Consider the following 17,075-nt stretch of genomic DNA (forward strand, 5'->3'; position numbering starts at 1 on the left):
GTGTTGCCTCTGTTTATTTATTTTGAGAGAACAGATAGCTTCACAATGTTGAGTCTCCCAATTCATGAGTCTGGTATATGTATCCATTTGATTGGGTCGTCTTATTTTAACATAGTTTATTATTATGCAGGTATGGTAAGGCCAACAGATCAGGAGACGACTGCCATTGAAAAAGGTAGTTTGGGGAGTTCCCGTCATGGCACAGTGGTTAACGAATCCGACTAGCAACCATGAGGTTGCGGATTCGGTCCCTGCCCTTCCTCAGTGGGTTAACGATCCGGCATTGCCGTGAGCTGCGGTGTAGGTTGCAGACGCGGCTCAGACCCACGTTGCTGCGGCTCTGGCGTAGGCAGGTGGCTACGTCTCCGATTAGACCCCCAGCCTGGGAACCTCCATATGCCGTGGGAGCGGCCCAAGAAATAGCAAAAAAAAAAAAAGACCAAAAAAAAGAGAAAAAGGTAGTTTGTTCTAGTTCCCAAGAGGAGGGAGCAGGCCACACCATGGGGAACCACACGAGAAAGGCCCTGGGTTGGTCAGGAGGCACAGGGAGCCTGAGGCAGGCAGGCAGCTTGAGCACTGGTTAGTCTGAATTATTTCAGTGGGCTCCAGGGCCTGGGGCTGTCCCTAGTAGTCTAGTACCTGGCCCGAGGGTGATTAGGGCAGGTGGACAGTGGCCCCAAGTGTGGAGGCCCATAAAGGAGGTGGTTGGTGGGTATGGGCTCTGGATTGGTTGGCTTGCTTTGGAAAGCAAGCGAGTCCTTTACTCTCTCCAGGAATTGGCCAACCCTGGGAGGGACAGTCCCTCCAGTGTTAGCAAGGCCCCAGATGTCAAAGCAGCAAAACTATATAAGAAAAAAAGGCACGACGATGGATACACTTCTTTCAGTTCAGGGCTGCTTTGCAGTTCTCAGCATGAGGTCTTCACACCTTTTGAAAAGATTTTCACTGCCTCCTCTGCCAACCTCGGCACGGATGCTATCCGCACCCCACTTGGCCTCTGAACCCCCCACCCTTCCTTGTGGATGCCCATCTCACCTAACCCGAGCTCAAACACTCTGTGCCAAGCTGCGCCCACACAGCCCACCAGCACCTCTCTGAGGCTCTCACATCTTTGCCAGGATCAGACCTCCCCCTTCACTCAGGAAAGCCCCCCTTCCCCAAGGAAAGCCCCCCTTCCCCACTGTGCTTGGTTTCTTCCCGCCCCCCACCCCGGCCGAACTGTTCCCGGCTTAGTGATGGGTGTACCTGCAGAGCACCTGAAGGCCCATGTCTCCTTTTCCTCCAAGAAAAGAAAGGTAAGAACCAGGATATGTTTTGCTGGTCCCAGTGGAGATTTTTCAACTACGGAGAGGTCTCCCTTTTGTGTAGTTCTATAGCATAACGCAGCATCCTAGTGCCTATTATATTTAAGTAGCTTTTTGGAAATACCCTGGACACGTAAAAGTTGTATATTTAAGGCATGCAACGTGCTGTTTTGCATACATATACACCATGAAATGGTTACCACATTGCTTGGATTCTGACTCCTGGGCTGGTTCCTGCATGGACATGCTTTTCCTTTTTTTTTTTTTTTTTTAAGGCCCTTTTTAGGGCTCCACCTGCGGCATAGGGAGGTTCCCAGGCTAGGGGTTGAATCAGAGCTACAGCCGGTGGCCTACACCACAGCCACGGCAACATCAGATCCAAGCCAGGTCTGCGACCTATACCACAGCTCACAGCAACGCCAGATCCTTAACCCACTGAGCAAGGCTAGGGATGGAACCCTCAACCTCATGGTTCCTAAATAAATACAAAGCATATAAATAAATATAAAGCAGATATTTCCAATATCTGAGGCCTTTGGATGTTGGATTTTGCTGTTTTGTTTCGGCTGGCTCTCACTCAAAGTGTTTTGTTTTTTCTTAATTGTCATAATATGTTTATCAATGATTTATGTGCAGGAAGAAGCTGGAAAGGCCCAGGAGTCCTGCTTCTACGATAAAAGCCTTGGAGTAGAGATGCTGCTTGGCCTTCCATCCGGTGGCCACGAAGGTTCTCCATCAAGCAGAGGTGAGCCACAATGAGCCACAAAACAAACATGAACACACATCCACAGGGCCCAGCAGTTGGAGAGAAGGGATCAGTCAGAATCCTCATTCATTGGAAACAATAAAAACCCCTCCTGTTTCTAGCCATGCCATGACAGCACATGATACAAGCAGTTGACAGATTAGTAGCTCTCTGGTGTGGCCCTTCCGTCTTACCATGTGTGAGCTGATCAGAGACTCTCACCTGAAACTGTGTTAGGAATTGGGGTTGAAGAGATGTGGCTGAAATCATGGTCAGATAGGATATAACTCAGAGCTTGAAAACCATTTTTTTTGAAATTTGCCTGTTCCTTTGAGGATCCTAGTAAAAAGCTGAACCCCTAGGAAATGAGGGGAGGGTGCCCTGACATCATAAGGGAGGTTTTGGCCCAGAGAGGACTGCCTGGCTGGATTCAGTGGCTGCCAGCCCAGACAAAACTTTCACTCAAAAAGAATCATGTACCCCTATGTTCACTGCAGCACTATTCACAATAGCCAAGACATGGAAACAACCTAACTGTGCATCGACAGACGAATGGATACAGAAGATGTGGTACATACACATAATGGAATACTACTCAGCCATGAAAAGAACAAAAGAATGCCACTTGCAGGGACATGGATGCAGCTAGAGATTCTCATACTAAGTGAAGTAGGTTAAAAAGAGAAAGACAGGAGTTCCCATCGTGATGCAGAGGAAATGAATCCGACTAGGGACCATGAGGTTGTGGGTTCGATCCCTGCCCTTGCTCAGTGGGTTAAGGATCCAGCATTGCCATGAGCTATGATGTAGGTTGCAGATGCAGTTCGGATCCTGCGTTGCTGTGGCTGTGGTGTAGACCAGCAGCTGTAGCTCTGATTCAACCCCTAGCCTGGGAACTTCCATATGCTGTGCGGGTGCAGCCCTAAAAAGACAAAAAAAAAAAAAAGAGAGAGAGAAAGACAAATATCATATGATATCACTGATATGTGTAATTTACAATATGGCACAAATGAACCTATCTACAAAACAGAAACAGACTCACAGACATGGAGAACTGACTTGTGGTTGCCAAGAGGGAGGAGGAGGGAGTGGGATGGACAGGGAGTTTGGGGTTGGTAGATGCAAATGGATAAGCAATGAGGTCCTGCTGTACAGCACAGGGAACTCCATCCAGTCTCTTGGGACAGACCATGATGGAAGTTAGTATGAGAAAAAGAATGTGTATATATATATATATATGACTGGGTCACTATGCTGTACAGCAGAAATTGACACAACACTGTAAACCAACTATATTTTAAAAAAATAAAGATTTAGGAGTTCCCATCATGGCTCAGTGAGCAATGAATCTGCCTAGGAACCATGAGGTTGCAGGTTCGATCCCTGGCCTCACTCAGTTGGTTAAGGATCTGGCATTGCCATGAGCTCTGGTGTAGGTCAAAGACTTGATTTGGATCGGTATTGCCGTAGGCCAGCAGCTGCAGCTCCAATTAGACCCCTAGCCTGGGAACTTCCAGATGCTGCAGGTGCAGCCCTAGAAAACACACACACACAAAATAAAAAAATAAAGATTTAGGGAGGAGACTTATTATGGACTATTTACTCATTCACTTTTTTTTTTGTCTTTTTGACTTTTCTAGGGCCGCTCCCGCGGCATATAGAGGTTCCCAGGCTTGGGGTCCAATCGGAGCTGCAGCCACCGGCCTACACCACAGCCACAGCAATGGGGTATCCAAGCCACATCTGCAACCTACACCATAGCTCACAGCAACACCGGATCCCTAACCCACTGAGCAAGGTCAGGGATCAAACCCGCAACCTCATGGTTCCTAGTCGGATTCGTGAACCACTGCCTCACGACGGGAACTCCTACTCATTCACTTTTTAAAGACGTCCTCCAAAAGGGCTTGGGAGATTTCTTTCATCAATACACTGAGAAATATATTGGTAGAGAAAGTGCCAGAGTCTTTGAAAATTGTCATGGTGGCTGTTCTCTATGGGCTATAAAGGTTGGTGGGAGATACTGCAATTGAAAATGGACTCTTGGGGAGTTCCCGTCATGGCGCAGTAGAAAAAACAAACCCAACTAGGATCTGCGAGGATGTGGGTTCGACCCTTGGCCTCTCTCGGTGGGTTAAAGATCAGGCATTGACGTGAGCTGTGGTGCAGGTCACAAACTTGGCTCGGATCCCGTGTTGCTGTGGCTGTGGTGTAGGCCAGCAGCTGTAGCTCTGATTTGACCCCTAGCCTGGAAAGTTCCATATTCCTCGAGTGTGGCCCTAAAAAAAAAAAAAAAACAAAAAAAGGATTATTGGAGTTCCCATTGTGGCTCATTGGGTTAAGAACCCAACATAGTGCCTCTGAGGATGTGCGGTCAAATCCCTGGCCTCACTCAGTGAGTTAAGAATCTGGCATTGCCACAAGCAGTGTTGTAGCTCCCAGATGTGGCTTGGATCCAGTGTTGCTGTGGCTGTGGCACAGGCCTGCAGGCGCAGCTCTGATTCGACCTCTAGCCCTGTAACTTCCATGTGCCACAGATACGGCTGTAAAAAAAAAATACAAATAAAATGGATTCTCTTTTTTTCTGTCTTTTTTTGGTGGTGGGGGGGTGCACCTGCAGCATATGGAGGTTCCCAGGCTAGGGGTCCAATCAGAGCTGTAGCTGCGGGCCTACACCACAGCCACAGCAATGCGGGATCCGAGCCGAGTTTGTGACCTACACCACAGCTCACGGCAACGGCGGATCCTTAACCCGCTGAGCGAGGCCAGGGATCAAATCCACATCCTCATGGATGCTGGTCAGATTTGTTTCCACTGCGCCACGACGGGAACTCCCAAATAAAATGGATTCTTGATTCAAAAAAAAAAAAAAGAGCCCGCAAGGGAACTGGTTGGGGCAGGACTCAAACTTTTATGACTGCTGGCAAACAGCTTCCCAGTCACCAGCCTCCCCAGTCCTTTGGAAGGAAAGGGCGCTGGGCACAGAGGTGCCACAGCCTTGACATCTCCGAGGTAGAGCTAGGGCAGGTGGGCAGACCGAAAGGAAGGTTCCCAGGGCCCAGGCACTCTGCAAGGTACAAGGAGGAGGAGGAGGTGGGGGCCAGCAGACAAAGGCGCAGAGGGCTCCCCTCGCTCTTCCACTCGGCCTGGCCGCCTCCAGCCCCTCGGCCCCCTCCCTCTCCCACGGCTGGAGCTGCCGGAGCTACTGCGAGGGCTGCTGAGGCGCAGGTGCTGAACTCCTTGGTCTCCGTTCCCACAGGGAAGGAACAGAGCCTGAATTGGACTGAGAGTTTGAGTAAAACTCTCCGCCAAGGAACACAGTTCAAGCGACCTTATGGTTAGAGGTCTCTGGGCCAATCCAACCTACTGGGAACATGTGCAAGGACACTGATGTGTTAAATGCTGGGACTCTAAGTGCCCATAGGTGGAGGAGAGTCTTCCATTCAGGGCACGGACACAGGTACTGGGACATACTCCCCTGCTATGTGCCCCCCGAGGGAGGAGGGGCTCCGCAGTCTGTGTGAGGGCCTTTATCCTCTGATGTCCAAAGCTTTCACTGCATAGACGATGTCAGAACTGCTCCGAATCAACAGCCCTGACGGCACGGTTCTCACACTTGTGCTCAGTGGGCAGGACTCCAGGCTATTCTGTCTGTCTGTCTGTCTGTCTCTCTTTTGGCCATGCCTGTGGCATGCAGACGTTCCAGGCCAGGGGTCAAACCCGGGCCGCAGCAGTGACATGGTCTGATCCTTAACCCACTAAGCCACTTAAGAACTTTTTTTTTTTTTTGGCTTTGGACTGTTCTTTTAAGTCTGGCCAATCCTCTCCTTGATGAACCTTGTTATACTTTTACTGACTCAGGCTGTTTTGTTTTCAATGAGCTAACCATTTGATCTGTCAGTTGAAAGACTAAAGACTGGCAGATTAGGAGCTCCCACTGTGGCACAGTGGGTTAAGGATCCGGTGTTGCCACAGCTGTGGCAAAGATCACAGTCATGCCTCGGATTTGACCCCTGGCCTGGGAACTTCCATATGCTGTGGGTGTGGACGAAAAATAAAATTAAATAAAAAAATTAAAAGACTGGCAGATTAAAGACACCTCTTTGGGGGGGGTCATAAACTGTGGGAACAAAAACTGTGGATGCTGATGGGTTCAACTCACAGAGATGCCTACAGTAAAGGCCTGTTCTCTGACGAGCTCAATTGAAATCAAGATGCTGATCAAGTCTACACCGCCAGAATGCCAGGCTGGGCACAAACTAAAGGACTCTGTTTCTTTTTTTGCTTTTCTTTCTTTCTTTCTTTTTTTTTTTTTTTTTTTTTTTTTTGCTTTTCAGGCCCACACTCGTGGCATATGGATGGACGTTCCCAGGCTTGGAGTTGAATCGGAGCTACAGCTGCCAGCCTACACCACAGCCACAGCAACGTGGGATCCGAGCCACGTCTGTGACCTACACCCCAGCTCACGGCAATGCCGGATCCTTAACCCACTGAGCGAGGCCAGGGATTGAACCCACATCCTCATGGATCCTAGTCGGGTTCGTCAGCTGCTAAGCTACAAAGGGAACTCCTAAAGGACACTGTTTCTGATGCAGAGGCCATTACTATGGACCAGACTTGGGACTCTCGCCCAGAGTTGGCCTGTCTGTCTTGCAACAATGGCGGCCATGTCGCCTGGGACCCTGACGCTAATTGCTCTCGACAGATCAACTACATCAGACCTTTGACTGTTCCCCTCAATGCTGCCAATGGTGTCATCACTTTTGATACTGTAATGGTATGCGTTGCTGCTTCAGTCTGATCAGCTGACTCAACCACACTATTCTGTCTTCTGTGAGTCTTATCTGTGTCATATTTTCATTTCTCCAGCCCATTTGCAGCCTGAAAAATGGTGCACCTTTTTTTTTTTTTCTTTCCTCAGTGTCATCCAGTAATGGGCCAATAGTCACAGTACTTGGTAAACATTCCACACACTCTACCATCCATTCGTATCTGATATTGTCAGGCACTGGAACAACTCTGACTCCACTCCCTCTTGATCCATACATCTTAGTAGGGCAATTTGGTCACTGACTGCAGCTGTCCTCAGAAAGAAAGCTCTTGGCTGCTTCTTGTGCAATGACAAGGATGAAAGGTTTGGATACAGACAGAGGGTTATTGGAGAAGTGAAGTTATAGTTATTGGGATGGGACACCCCTGATGAAAACAGAAGAATTCATGTGGCTATCTATGGCAGGTCTCGAAATCTTATTGTTCTTTCTTTCTTTATTTTTTGTCTTTTTGTCTTTTCCAGGGCCACACCCACGGCACATGGAGGTTCCCAGGCTAGGGGTCCAATTGGAGCTGTAGCCGCCAGCCTACACCACAGCTCACGGCAACACTGGATCCTTAACCACTGAGCGAGGCCAGGGATCGAACCCACAACCTCATGGTTCCTAGTCGGATTCATTAACCACTGAGCCACAACAGGAACTCCCTAGAAATCTTGTTATTCTTGATGGCAGCCCCTGAAAGTGAACATGTATAAACTCATGATCCAGTACCACATTGTTTCAATCTAATTCCCATTCATATGCTGCTTCTTCTTTTTTTTTTTTGTCTTTTGTCTTTTGTTGTTGTTGTTGTTGTTGTTGTTGTTGTTGTTGTTGCTATTTCTTGGGCCGCTCCCGCGGCATATGTAGGTTCCCAGGCCAGGGGTTGAATCGGAGCTGTAGCCACTGGCCTACGCCAGAGCCACAGCAATGCGGGATCCGAGCCGCGTCTGCAACCTATACCACAGCTCACGGCAACGCCGGATCATTAACCCACTGAGCAAGGGCAGGCACCGAACCCGCAACCTCATGGTTCCTAGTCGGATTCGTTAACCACTGCGCCACGACGGGAACTCCCATATGCTTCTTCTGACACCCAAGTGGCCTTGGGTGAGGTGTGAAGACCGAGGCTTGCAGATACTTGGTGACACTGCCCACGTGGCTTGAGCAAACCAAGGTAATGGTGATAACATATTCTAAACTGTGCCCCTTTGAGTTATCTGTTTGTATGTGGGAGAGAATGAGCCCCGGACTCTCGCCACCGGGAACAGAGATCGCCTTATTGGTTTTTTTTTTTTTTTGTCTTTTTGCTATTCCTTTGGGCCGCTCCCGCTCCCGTGGCATATGGAGGTTCCCAGGCTAGGGGTCCAATCGGAGCTGTAGCCACCGGCCTACGCCAGAGCCACAGCAACGCGGAATCCGAACTGCATCTGCAACCTACACCACAGCTCACGGCAACGCCGGATCCTTAACCCACTGAGCAAGGGCAGGGACCGAACCCAAAACCTCATGGCTCCTAGTCGGACTCGTCAACCACTGCGCCACGACGGGAACTCCTCCTTTTTGGTTTTATTCTGTGTTTGTTTTTGATTGTTTGCAGCGTGTGGAACTTCCTGGGCCAGGTACTGAACCTGCACCACAGCCGTGACCCGGGCTGCTGCAGTGACAACACCGGATACTTAACCTGCTGTGCCACAAAGGAACTCCTCGAGATTGCCTCCTGACCCATCTATTCCACTTAGAATTATTGGCAATGATACCAAAGATCATTAGGCTCGTCCAAACTCCCTTACGTGGGCTGCTATGGATCATGATCTGGCCTGAGATTATATCCTTACTGCTCTTTTTCTTTTTCTTTTTCAGCTGTCCCTGTGGCACTGGGCCGGGGATCAAACAAGGGCCTCCACAGAGATAAGCTGGCTCATTAACCCACTGTGCCACAATGGGAACTCCCTATCCTTACTGTTTAAAAGAAGACCTAGTGGTCCCCCCGGGACTTATTCAGAATTGGATGAGACTAGGGCTCTGGGAGGCGTGGATGAGGTCACTACTGCAAGCTGGTCTCATCCTGCAGCTTGGATTTCTGTTGAAAATAGTTTATCAGACAAATTAACCAGATTTGATCAAAGACCCTCTTGGTCGGATTAGAGTGGCATACTCATGCAAAACTTCAAATGCGGCCAAGAATGTGCTGGACTAAAGGGTGGACTCTTGGAAGAGGCAATCTCCATGGGCCACCAGTGCCCTTGCATTTTTCTGCTGGGCATGCCAAGACTGGAAGACCCCGAGCGCTCTTTACCTGGCCATTTCTCGGGATTGTGTTTTCATCATGGCAAACAGCCTTGAGGAATGAGGTGACGCCTACCCCTAGACAGAAAGGGCTTGTTTCCACTTGCTATAAAAGTGATGAATTCCCCAAGCCCACTGTTCTCCTGTAATGCAGGCCCTGCATGTACCTACATACATGATAGAGCCTCTGATTCACCTCCGTGGGACTTGGGAGCATGGAGGACCAGCAAGAGCATCATGCTAACCCTCTAGCTATGCCTCTTGCCAGGAGTAATACAGCCACTTGGCTCAGACCAAGGAGTCTCTTGCCAGCATCCACAGAACAGTAACAGGTTAACTTTTTAGCTTGTAAGTATGGAAAAAAAATCTCATACCCTGTAGAATTATTGACAGTAAGACCAAAAAAAGAATTATTGACAGTAACTTTTTTTTTTTAAGCAATCTTTATTTATTTATTTATTTATTTATTTATTTTTTTTTTTTTAGGGTAACACCTGCAGCATATGGAGGTTCCCAGGCTAGGGGTCCAATCAGAGCTGTAGCCACCGGCCTACACCAGAGCCACAGCAATGCGGAATACAAGCCACGTCTGAGACCTACACCGCAGCTCACGGCAATGCCGGATCCTTAACCCACTGAGTGAGGCCAGGGATCAAACCCGCAACCTCATGGTTCTTAGTCGGATTCGTTAACCACTGAGCCACGACGGGAACTTCATAGTATAATAATTTTTAAAATAAAATAGATGGGGGGTTCCTGTCATGGCTCAGTGGTTAACGAATCAGACTGGGAACCATGAGGTTGTGGGTTCGATCCCTGGCCTCGCTCAGTGGGTTAACGATCCGGCGTTGCCGTGAGCTGTGGTGTAGGTCACAGACGCGGCTTGGACCTGGTATTGCTGTGGCTGTGGTGTAGGCCTGCAGCTGCAGCTCTGATTCGATCCCTAGCCTGGGAACCTCCACATGCTGTGGGTGCAGCCCTACAAAGCAAAAAATAAATAAATAAATAAATAAATAATGAGTATCCACTTTTTTCACACTTAAAATTCCAAATAACAACAACAACAGCCGCAATAACATGTTCCCACTTAGCACAGTACAACTATGCCTTGTATAAAACAAATCACACTCAACTTCTCTCCAAAAATGGATGTCTATCATATTGAGGGAAAAAATTGCAAGATTAACACTCGGTGTTGTATAGAGTCCTAGTCTCTCACTTCTTTGATCAACCACATGCATTAGTAAAACATTTTGACCTCAAACACTTAATATCGGAGTTCCCGTTGTGGGGCAGGGGAAACGAATCTGACTTGGAACCCTGAGGTTGCAGGTTGGATCCCTGGCCTCTCTCAGTGGATTAAGGATCCAGCGTTGCCGTGAGCTGTGGTATAGGTCGCAGACTCGGCTTAGAGATCCTGTGTTGCTGTGGCTGTGGTGTAGTCTGGCAGTTGTAGCTCCGATTAGACCCCTAGCCTGGGAACCTCCATATGCCACAGGTGTGGCCCTTAAAAAACAAAAAAAAACCCAAAAAAAAAAACCCCGGAGTTCCCGTCGTGGCGCAGTGGTTAACGAATCCGACTAGGAACCATGAGGTTGCGGGTTCGGTCACTGCCCTTGCTCAGTAGGTTAAGGACCCGGCGTTGCCGTGAGCTGTGGTGTAGGTTGCAGACGCGGCTCGGATCCCGCGTTGCTGTGGCTCTGGCGTAGGCCGGTGGCTACAGCTCCGATTCGACCCCTAGCCTGGGAACCTCCATATGCCGTGGGAGCGGCCCAAGAAATAGCAAAAAGACAAAAAAAAAAAGAAAACCTAAAAGTCTATGTTATGTAATTGTTAAAGATGGAAGCATATTGTTCATCCTCTTCTGACTTTTGGAAATTCGCATGTGTAATGATGCTCACCGCAATAATTTCTGGCATAAGAAAATCTGGAACCATTCAGAACGTCCATCAACAGGGACTTTGTGAAACGAATTACTGAATATTATCAGTCAACATATGTACCAGTCTAATAATCCATCGTCAAAGGGAGTGAAGTACATTATGGACACGGTAAGAGCACCTGTCAGCACGTCGCACTGGAAGTAAATACAGGATAAGTAATCACAGTTCGCTGGCGGGGGCAGGATGGGAAAAGGGAAGCTATGCAGGGGATTTTTTTTTTTTTTAGGGCCACACCCTGGGCACATGGAGGTTCCCAGTCTAGGGTTTGAATCAAAGTTGTAGCTTCCAGCCTACACCACAGACACAGCAATGCCAGATTCCAGCCACGACTGTGACCTACACGGCAACGCGGGATCCTTAACCCTCTGAGCGAGGCCAGGGACCAAACCCGCATCCTCGGGGTTCCTTGTCGGGTTTGTTACTGCTGAGCCACAAGGGGAACTCCCTACGCAGGGAACTTGTTCTCATCGTTCTCACTGTGTTGTTGACAACTTCTAAAAAAACTTGTTTATATAAAGTTGCCGATTAGCAGAGTACTTAATATCTAAAGCAAAACAAAAAAATAAATAAATAAATAACACTCTTGAAGGATTAAAACAGAAACAGAACACACAGGTTAAAGTTCATAAAATTACCGGGTTTGGTGTATTTGTACTAGCTCACAACTGAGGATTGAAAGAATTCCTAAAGGGATTTGAGGCGACAGGAAATGTGTTCACGCTTCGAAGCTGCTCAAGATCCTGCTGATGTAGGAGTATTTCTAACGTTTTAAGGAAGTTTCGTTTTGCTTCTGTTAAAATTGAAAAATTAAAATAGTAATAATAATAAAATCCCACCGGGGCGGGAAGCTAGGTCTCCCAGGTAAACTGCACGCCCCCCCCCCCCATGCCCTCCGGGTCCCAGGGCTCTGGATCCCGGCGCCCCGCCCGACCCCGCCCCTGGCGGCCGGGAGGCGGCTTCGCCCGGCGGCCCCGCGGGGCACCAGCAGCTGCCGCGGGAGGAGGAGAAGGAGGGCGCCCGCAGAGCAGCGCGCCTCGCAGCTGCAGCCACGCGATCCGCTTCCCGCCTCCGTCCCTGTGTCCCCGGGGCCGGCAGGAGGCCCCCGGCTCCGGGCGCTGGGTGGGAAGCCGCACCAGACCGATGGGGGCGGAGGCGGCAGCCCTGTCGGGCCTGGCCGTGCGACTGTCGCGCTCGGCCGCGGCGCGCGGCTCCTACAGAGCCTTCTGCAAGGGGCTCACGCGCACGCTGCTCACCTTCTTCGACCTGGCCTGGCGGCTGCGCATGAACTTCCCCTACGTCTACGTGGTGGCTTCGGTGATGCTCAACGTGCGCCTGCAGGTACACATTTAGAGCAACTAACTTTGCGGCATTAGGCGGACCCCATCAGGATGGCTGACCGCCACTCACCAGCTCACCCGCCCTAGAGCAAAGTGACCAGCTCGCCACGCGCACAGACTCGCCAGCCCGTCCTGCCACTGCCCCTTCTCTTCATATAAATGGGAGGCTGGAAATCATTATTTGCGGGAAGCCTGCAATATAACCAAAAAGCCTAAGACACAACGAAAAGTTGAATCTCGGAGTTCCCGTGGTGGCTCAGCGGAAACTAATCTGACTAGCATCCCTGACGACGCAGGTTCAATCCCTAGCCTCGCTCAGTGGGTTAAGGATCCTGTGTTGCCGTGAGCTGTGGTGTAGGTCGCAGACGCGGCTCGGATCTGCTGTGGCTGTGGCTGTGGTGTAGGCTGGCAGCTACAGTTCCCATTCAACCCCTAGCCTGGAAACCTCCATATGCCCTGGGTGCCGCCCTAAAAAGACAAAAGACAGAAAATAAAAGTTGAATCTCAAGGAAACAGCTAATTCGAGAAACAGAAAAAAAAAAAAAAACAAACTTCAAACTCTCAAAATCCTCAGAAATATTTGAGTTCTTGCATCCATAAAACAAAAGACAGCACGAACACTGGGAAATGACAGTGAACACAGGATGCCCAAAGGGGGCAAAAAGGAAAAGTTACCAACAGCTTAAATAAGATAGACTGTACAAGAATGGCCCAAATAGGCACATCTTCCAAATTAGAAAAAAGTGAAGATCCTTCCAATTGAACGGAAAATTCTAAGCCATAGATGGGTGGAGTCAGAAGTTGGAGGAAGTTAATCATTTGATCTGGAAGGCATACATTTCTTCATCCCCAAAGGAAGGAAAAAAAAAAAAAAACGACGGCAAACAAACTACATGGAAAAACAAATACTTCAAATTGTACAAGAGAACATGTTTCAAATATTAAGCAACCTCAGATGTGTCCTGTTTTTCAACCTTTGCCTGGAATGTGAGAAAGGGAATCAACTTGAAGGCTGGCACATGGACCAAGACTCTGCAATCACAGAAGAGAAAATCCAGTCATAGAGCGAGCAGCTCAACTTTACTATTCAGTGAACAGGGTTTAAATAATCACTACAGTGGGACTCTCCGTTGTGGTTTTTCATTTTTAGAGTAAATCTCTAGGCAAAGCAGGCAAGACAATTATGCCTATAGAACAGCATGGGAATGTTAACCAACTTTGTCAAGAGCAGGCAGAGAGCTGGCAGGCAGAGGGGAGAAAATGCAACAGTGGTGTCATTCTCTCATAGGGTAGGAAGTCCAGATACTGTCCCTAATTGAAAGAATAAGACACATTTAGGGGTTACATCTTTTAAATGAACAAGGTAACCAAGAGAAGAATTAAGAATCGTGTTACAGCCACAAGGGGGGGAGGAGCCCAGGGGACAGCAGGAAGTCTGTAGAAAATGCCTCATGTCATCAAGTTAAGAAACAGTAAGATATTATTAAGAAAAATAGAGTTAACCTCCAAACAGACATGTGTAAAGTTTTTGCCTCTGGGTTGAGTAACTACAAGTTCAGAAGGGTGGGCAGGGATTTACTCCTTTTCATTATAGTCCTTTTGTACTGGTTGATTTTTAAAAAATCTTTTATATGCATAGATTTGATTAAAAATAAAATTTATTAAAAATGCATTTACTGTAATTAGAAGAAAATTTAGGGGTAGGTGAGTTGGGGAGCAGCACATGAGTCCAGGTAGATACTGCCTTCACTTTTTTTATTATTATTGTTTTTTTAACATTGCACCTGCAGCATATGGAAGTTCCTGGGCTAGGGGTCAAACTGGAGGTCCAGCTGCCAGCCTACGTCACAGCCACAGCAATGCTGGATCTGAGCCACATCTGTGATCTAAGCCGCAGCTTGCAGTAATGCCTAATCCCTGATCCCTAACCCACTGAGTGATGCCAGGGATTGAACTCGCATCCTCAAGGAGACTACGTCTGGTCCTTAACCTACTGAGCCACAATGGGAACTCATATATACATACACACACACACACACACACACACACACACACACACATATATATATACATACACACACACATATATATATTGGCATATGGAGTTTCCAGGCCAGGGATCAGATCTGAGCCAGTTTCAAAATATGCTGCAGCTGTGGCAACACACGTATCCTTAACTCACTGTGCCAGCCAGGGGATGGAACCTGAGTCCCAACTCTCCAGAGATGCCTCCAATCCTGCTGCACCCTATTGGGAACTCCCTGCCTTCCTATCTTTTTGCAATAGTGGGTGCATATACTAAAATATTTCTGAATGATCACATGAAATAAGATTTCCTTGCTTTCCGAGAAAACCTTAAGGAAATACCTTAAAACTAAAATGACCAGTAATCTTCAGTGAGCCCAGAGCTTCCTGACTCTATGTAATTTTTCATGAGCTAATCTCTGCAATGTCACAGTTAAGGTACAGACAAAACAAAACAATGTGATTTAATTTTAAAAACTGAAAAGTTTTTCAAAACTGAAAAATTGGACAAGTGCCCCAGGAGGTTTAGGGACCATTCTTACATTTTAGTATTGGTCATAATAGCAAGATGGGAAAATAAACTAGATGTACAACAGGCGCTTGGCTATCTAGAAACAGTCTATCTAGGTAATGGGATACTATGTAGCTATTAAAAATAAGCAATTATGGCTCAGTGGTTAACAAGCCCGACTGGTATCTGTGGGGATGCAGGTTCCATCCCTGGCCTCGCTCAGTGGGTTAGGGATCCAGCGTTGCCATGAGCTGTGGAAGGGATCCTGCATTGCTGTGGCTGTGGCGTAAGCTGGCAGCTGTGGCTCCGATTCTGCCCCTGGCCTGGGAACCTCCGTATGCTGTGCGTGCGGCCCTAAAGACAAAAAAAAAAAAAAAAAAGGCAATTATGTCCATGTAGAATGAATTTAATAGATGTAAGGTCACCTCACTAATGGCTGAAGTGATTGATTCAGAGAAGTATATATATATATATATACACACACACACACATCCTTTCATACATTTAAATACTCCACTTCCTTATAGTTATGGTAACTCTATTTTTAGTTTTTTAAGGAACCTCCATACGGTTTTCCAGAGTGGCTGCAGCAATTTCCATTCCCACCAGCAGCCTAGGTGGGTTCCCTTTTCTCCACGCCCTCCCCAGCACTTTATTATTTGCAGCCTTTTGGATCATGGTCATCCTGACTAGTGAAAAGAATTCCTTTCCTACCTTGACTCTAGTATTTCCCCCAGGTCCTCTCTGGATAGAACCAGGCTTCTGACTTTATAGGCACAGAGGCAGGTTCCAGGCCCTGGACACCCCTCAGGCTGGACCACAGCCGGCACTTCCCATTGTGACCTTTGACCCCTCTCCTTGGACACAGTTCCATGACGGCCTTCAGACTCAGACTGCGTCTGGTCACCTGGATGACTACTGGTGTTGGCTCCCTTCTCCAGCAATTCAGAGACTATGTCCAGAATCCTGGGCCCCAGTACAGGGGAGGGAGTGGTCAGAGAGTTGCAAACACGCAACTGTAAGTTCCCACTCTGGGTAGTCTGACTGCAAATCCAAGAGCTTTACTTCAAATTCTTCCTGAAAAATCCTTGGGAATCTAGAGGTCAAGTTCATAAGCTAAATTTTGTTGAATCAAAGAATCTGAGTGATTCTGGGCAAGGTAACCAAAGTCTTAAAAGGTGGGTGCTCCAGGTTCCTTTTGTGCCTCAGTGGTTAACAAACCAAACTAGGATCCATGAGGATGTGGGTTCCATCCCTGGCCTCGCTCAGGGGGTTAAGGATCTGGCATTGCTGTGAGCTGTGGTGTAGGTCACAGACGCAGCTCAGATCCCGTGTTGCTGTGGCTGTGTTGGAGGCCAGTGGCTACAGCTCCGATGGGACCCCTAGCCTGGGAACCTCCATATGCCGCAGGTGCGGCCCTAAGAGAAAAAAAAAAAAAAAGGTGGGGGCTCCAGGAGAAGCGAGGATGCCCAATTTTCTGGGGCATTACTGGGCACTGCTGTCCACACCAAGCACTCCTGTGACCTGGAGAGTGAGTCCCTGTGATTTTCAGCAGTTCCCCAAAGGAGGGGATGTTAGGTAGACAGAAAAGTAATATAGACAGTAAATCCCTTCTACTCCCAGCATGTACAAACACCCTCCTTCCATTTGTAGAATTCCCAAAATGCTCCCTCCTGGCATAATTTAATTACTCCATATACCACCAAGAGACACGACACATATGCACACTCGCGGCCGTCACAGTCAGAAGTGAGGCCACGGGGCTCTGTTCATAGTTGAACTTCTCCCTGTGCCGTCTCTTTGACTGGTGCTTCCATTACGGCAACTTAATATCGCTGTTCTACAACTACAGGACATAAATGGTGATTCACCTCCACTCCCACCCCTCTAGCCTATTTACAATATTAAAGAAGCGGTCCGAAAGTTTTTTTTTTCTTCGTTTTCTTTTAGGACCGCGTGTGCAGCATATGGAGGTTCCCAGGCTAGGGGTTGAATCCGAGCTGCAGCTGCCACAGCCACAGCAACGCAGGATCCTTAACCCACTGAGCAAGGCCAGGGATCGAACCTGCATTCTCATGGATACTAGTCAGATTATTGACCCACTGAGCCA

General features: G+C 48.2%; 1 protein-coding gene across 1 annotated transcript; it reads left to right on the plus strand.

Annotated features, from left to right (window-relative positions):
- Positions 1-12,049: 12,049 nt before the first annotated feature.
- LOC125118388 (small integral membrane protein 10-like protein 2A) lies at positions 12,050-13,287 on the plus strand. The gene has a single exon (XM_047764823.1). The coding sequence runs from the start codon at positions 12,233-12,235 to the stop codon at positions 12,440-12,442; it is 210 nt and encodes a 69-aa protein (XP_047620779.1). The 5' UTR covers positions 12,050-12,232; the 3' UTR covers positions 12,443-13,287.
- The last annotated feature ends 3,788 nt before the right edge of the window (positions 13,288-17,075 follow it).

Source organism: Phacochoerus africanus, chromosome X (genome assembly GCF_016906955.1).
Source record: "Phacochoerus africanus isolate WHEZ1 chromosome X, ROS_Pafr_v1, whole genome shotgun sequence".
Classification (NCBI taxonomy): Eukaryota; Metazoa; Chordata; class Mammalia; order Artiodactyla; family Suidae; genus Phacochoerus; species Phacochoerus africanus.

Coding starts and splice junctions, on each gene's coding strand:
- LOC125118388 (XM_047764823.1), top strand. CDS start 12,233: ATGGGGGCGGAGGCGGCAGCCCTGTCGGGCCTGGCCGTGCGACTGTCG.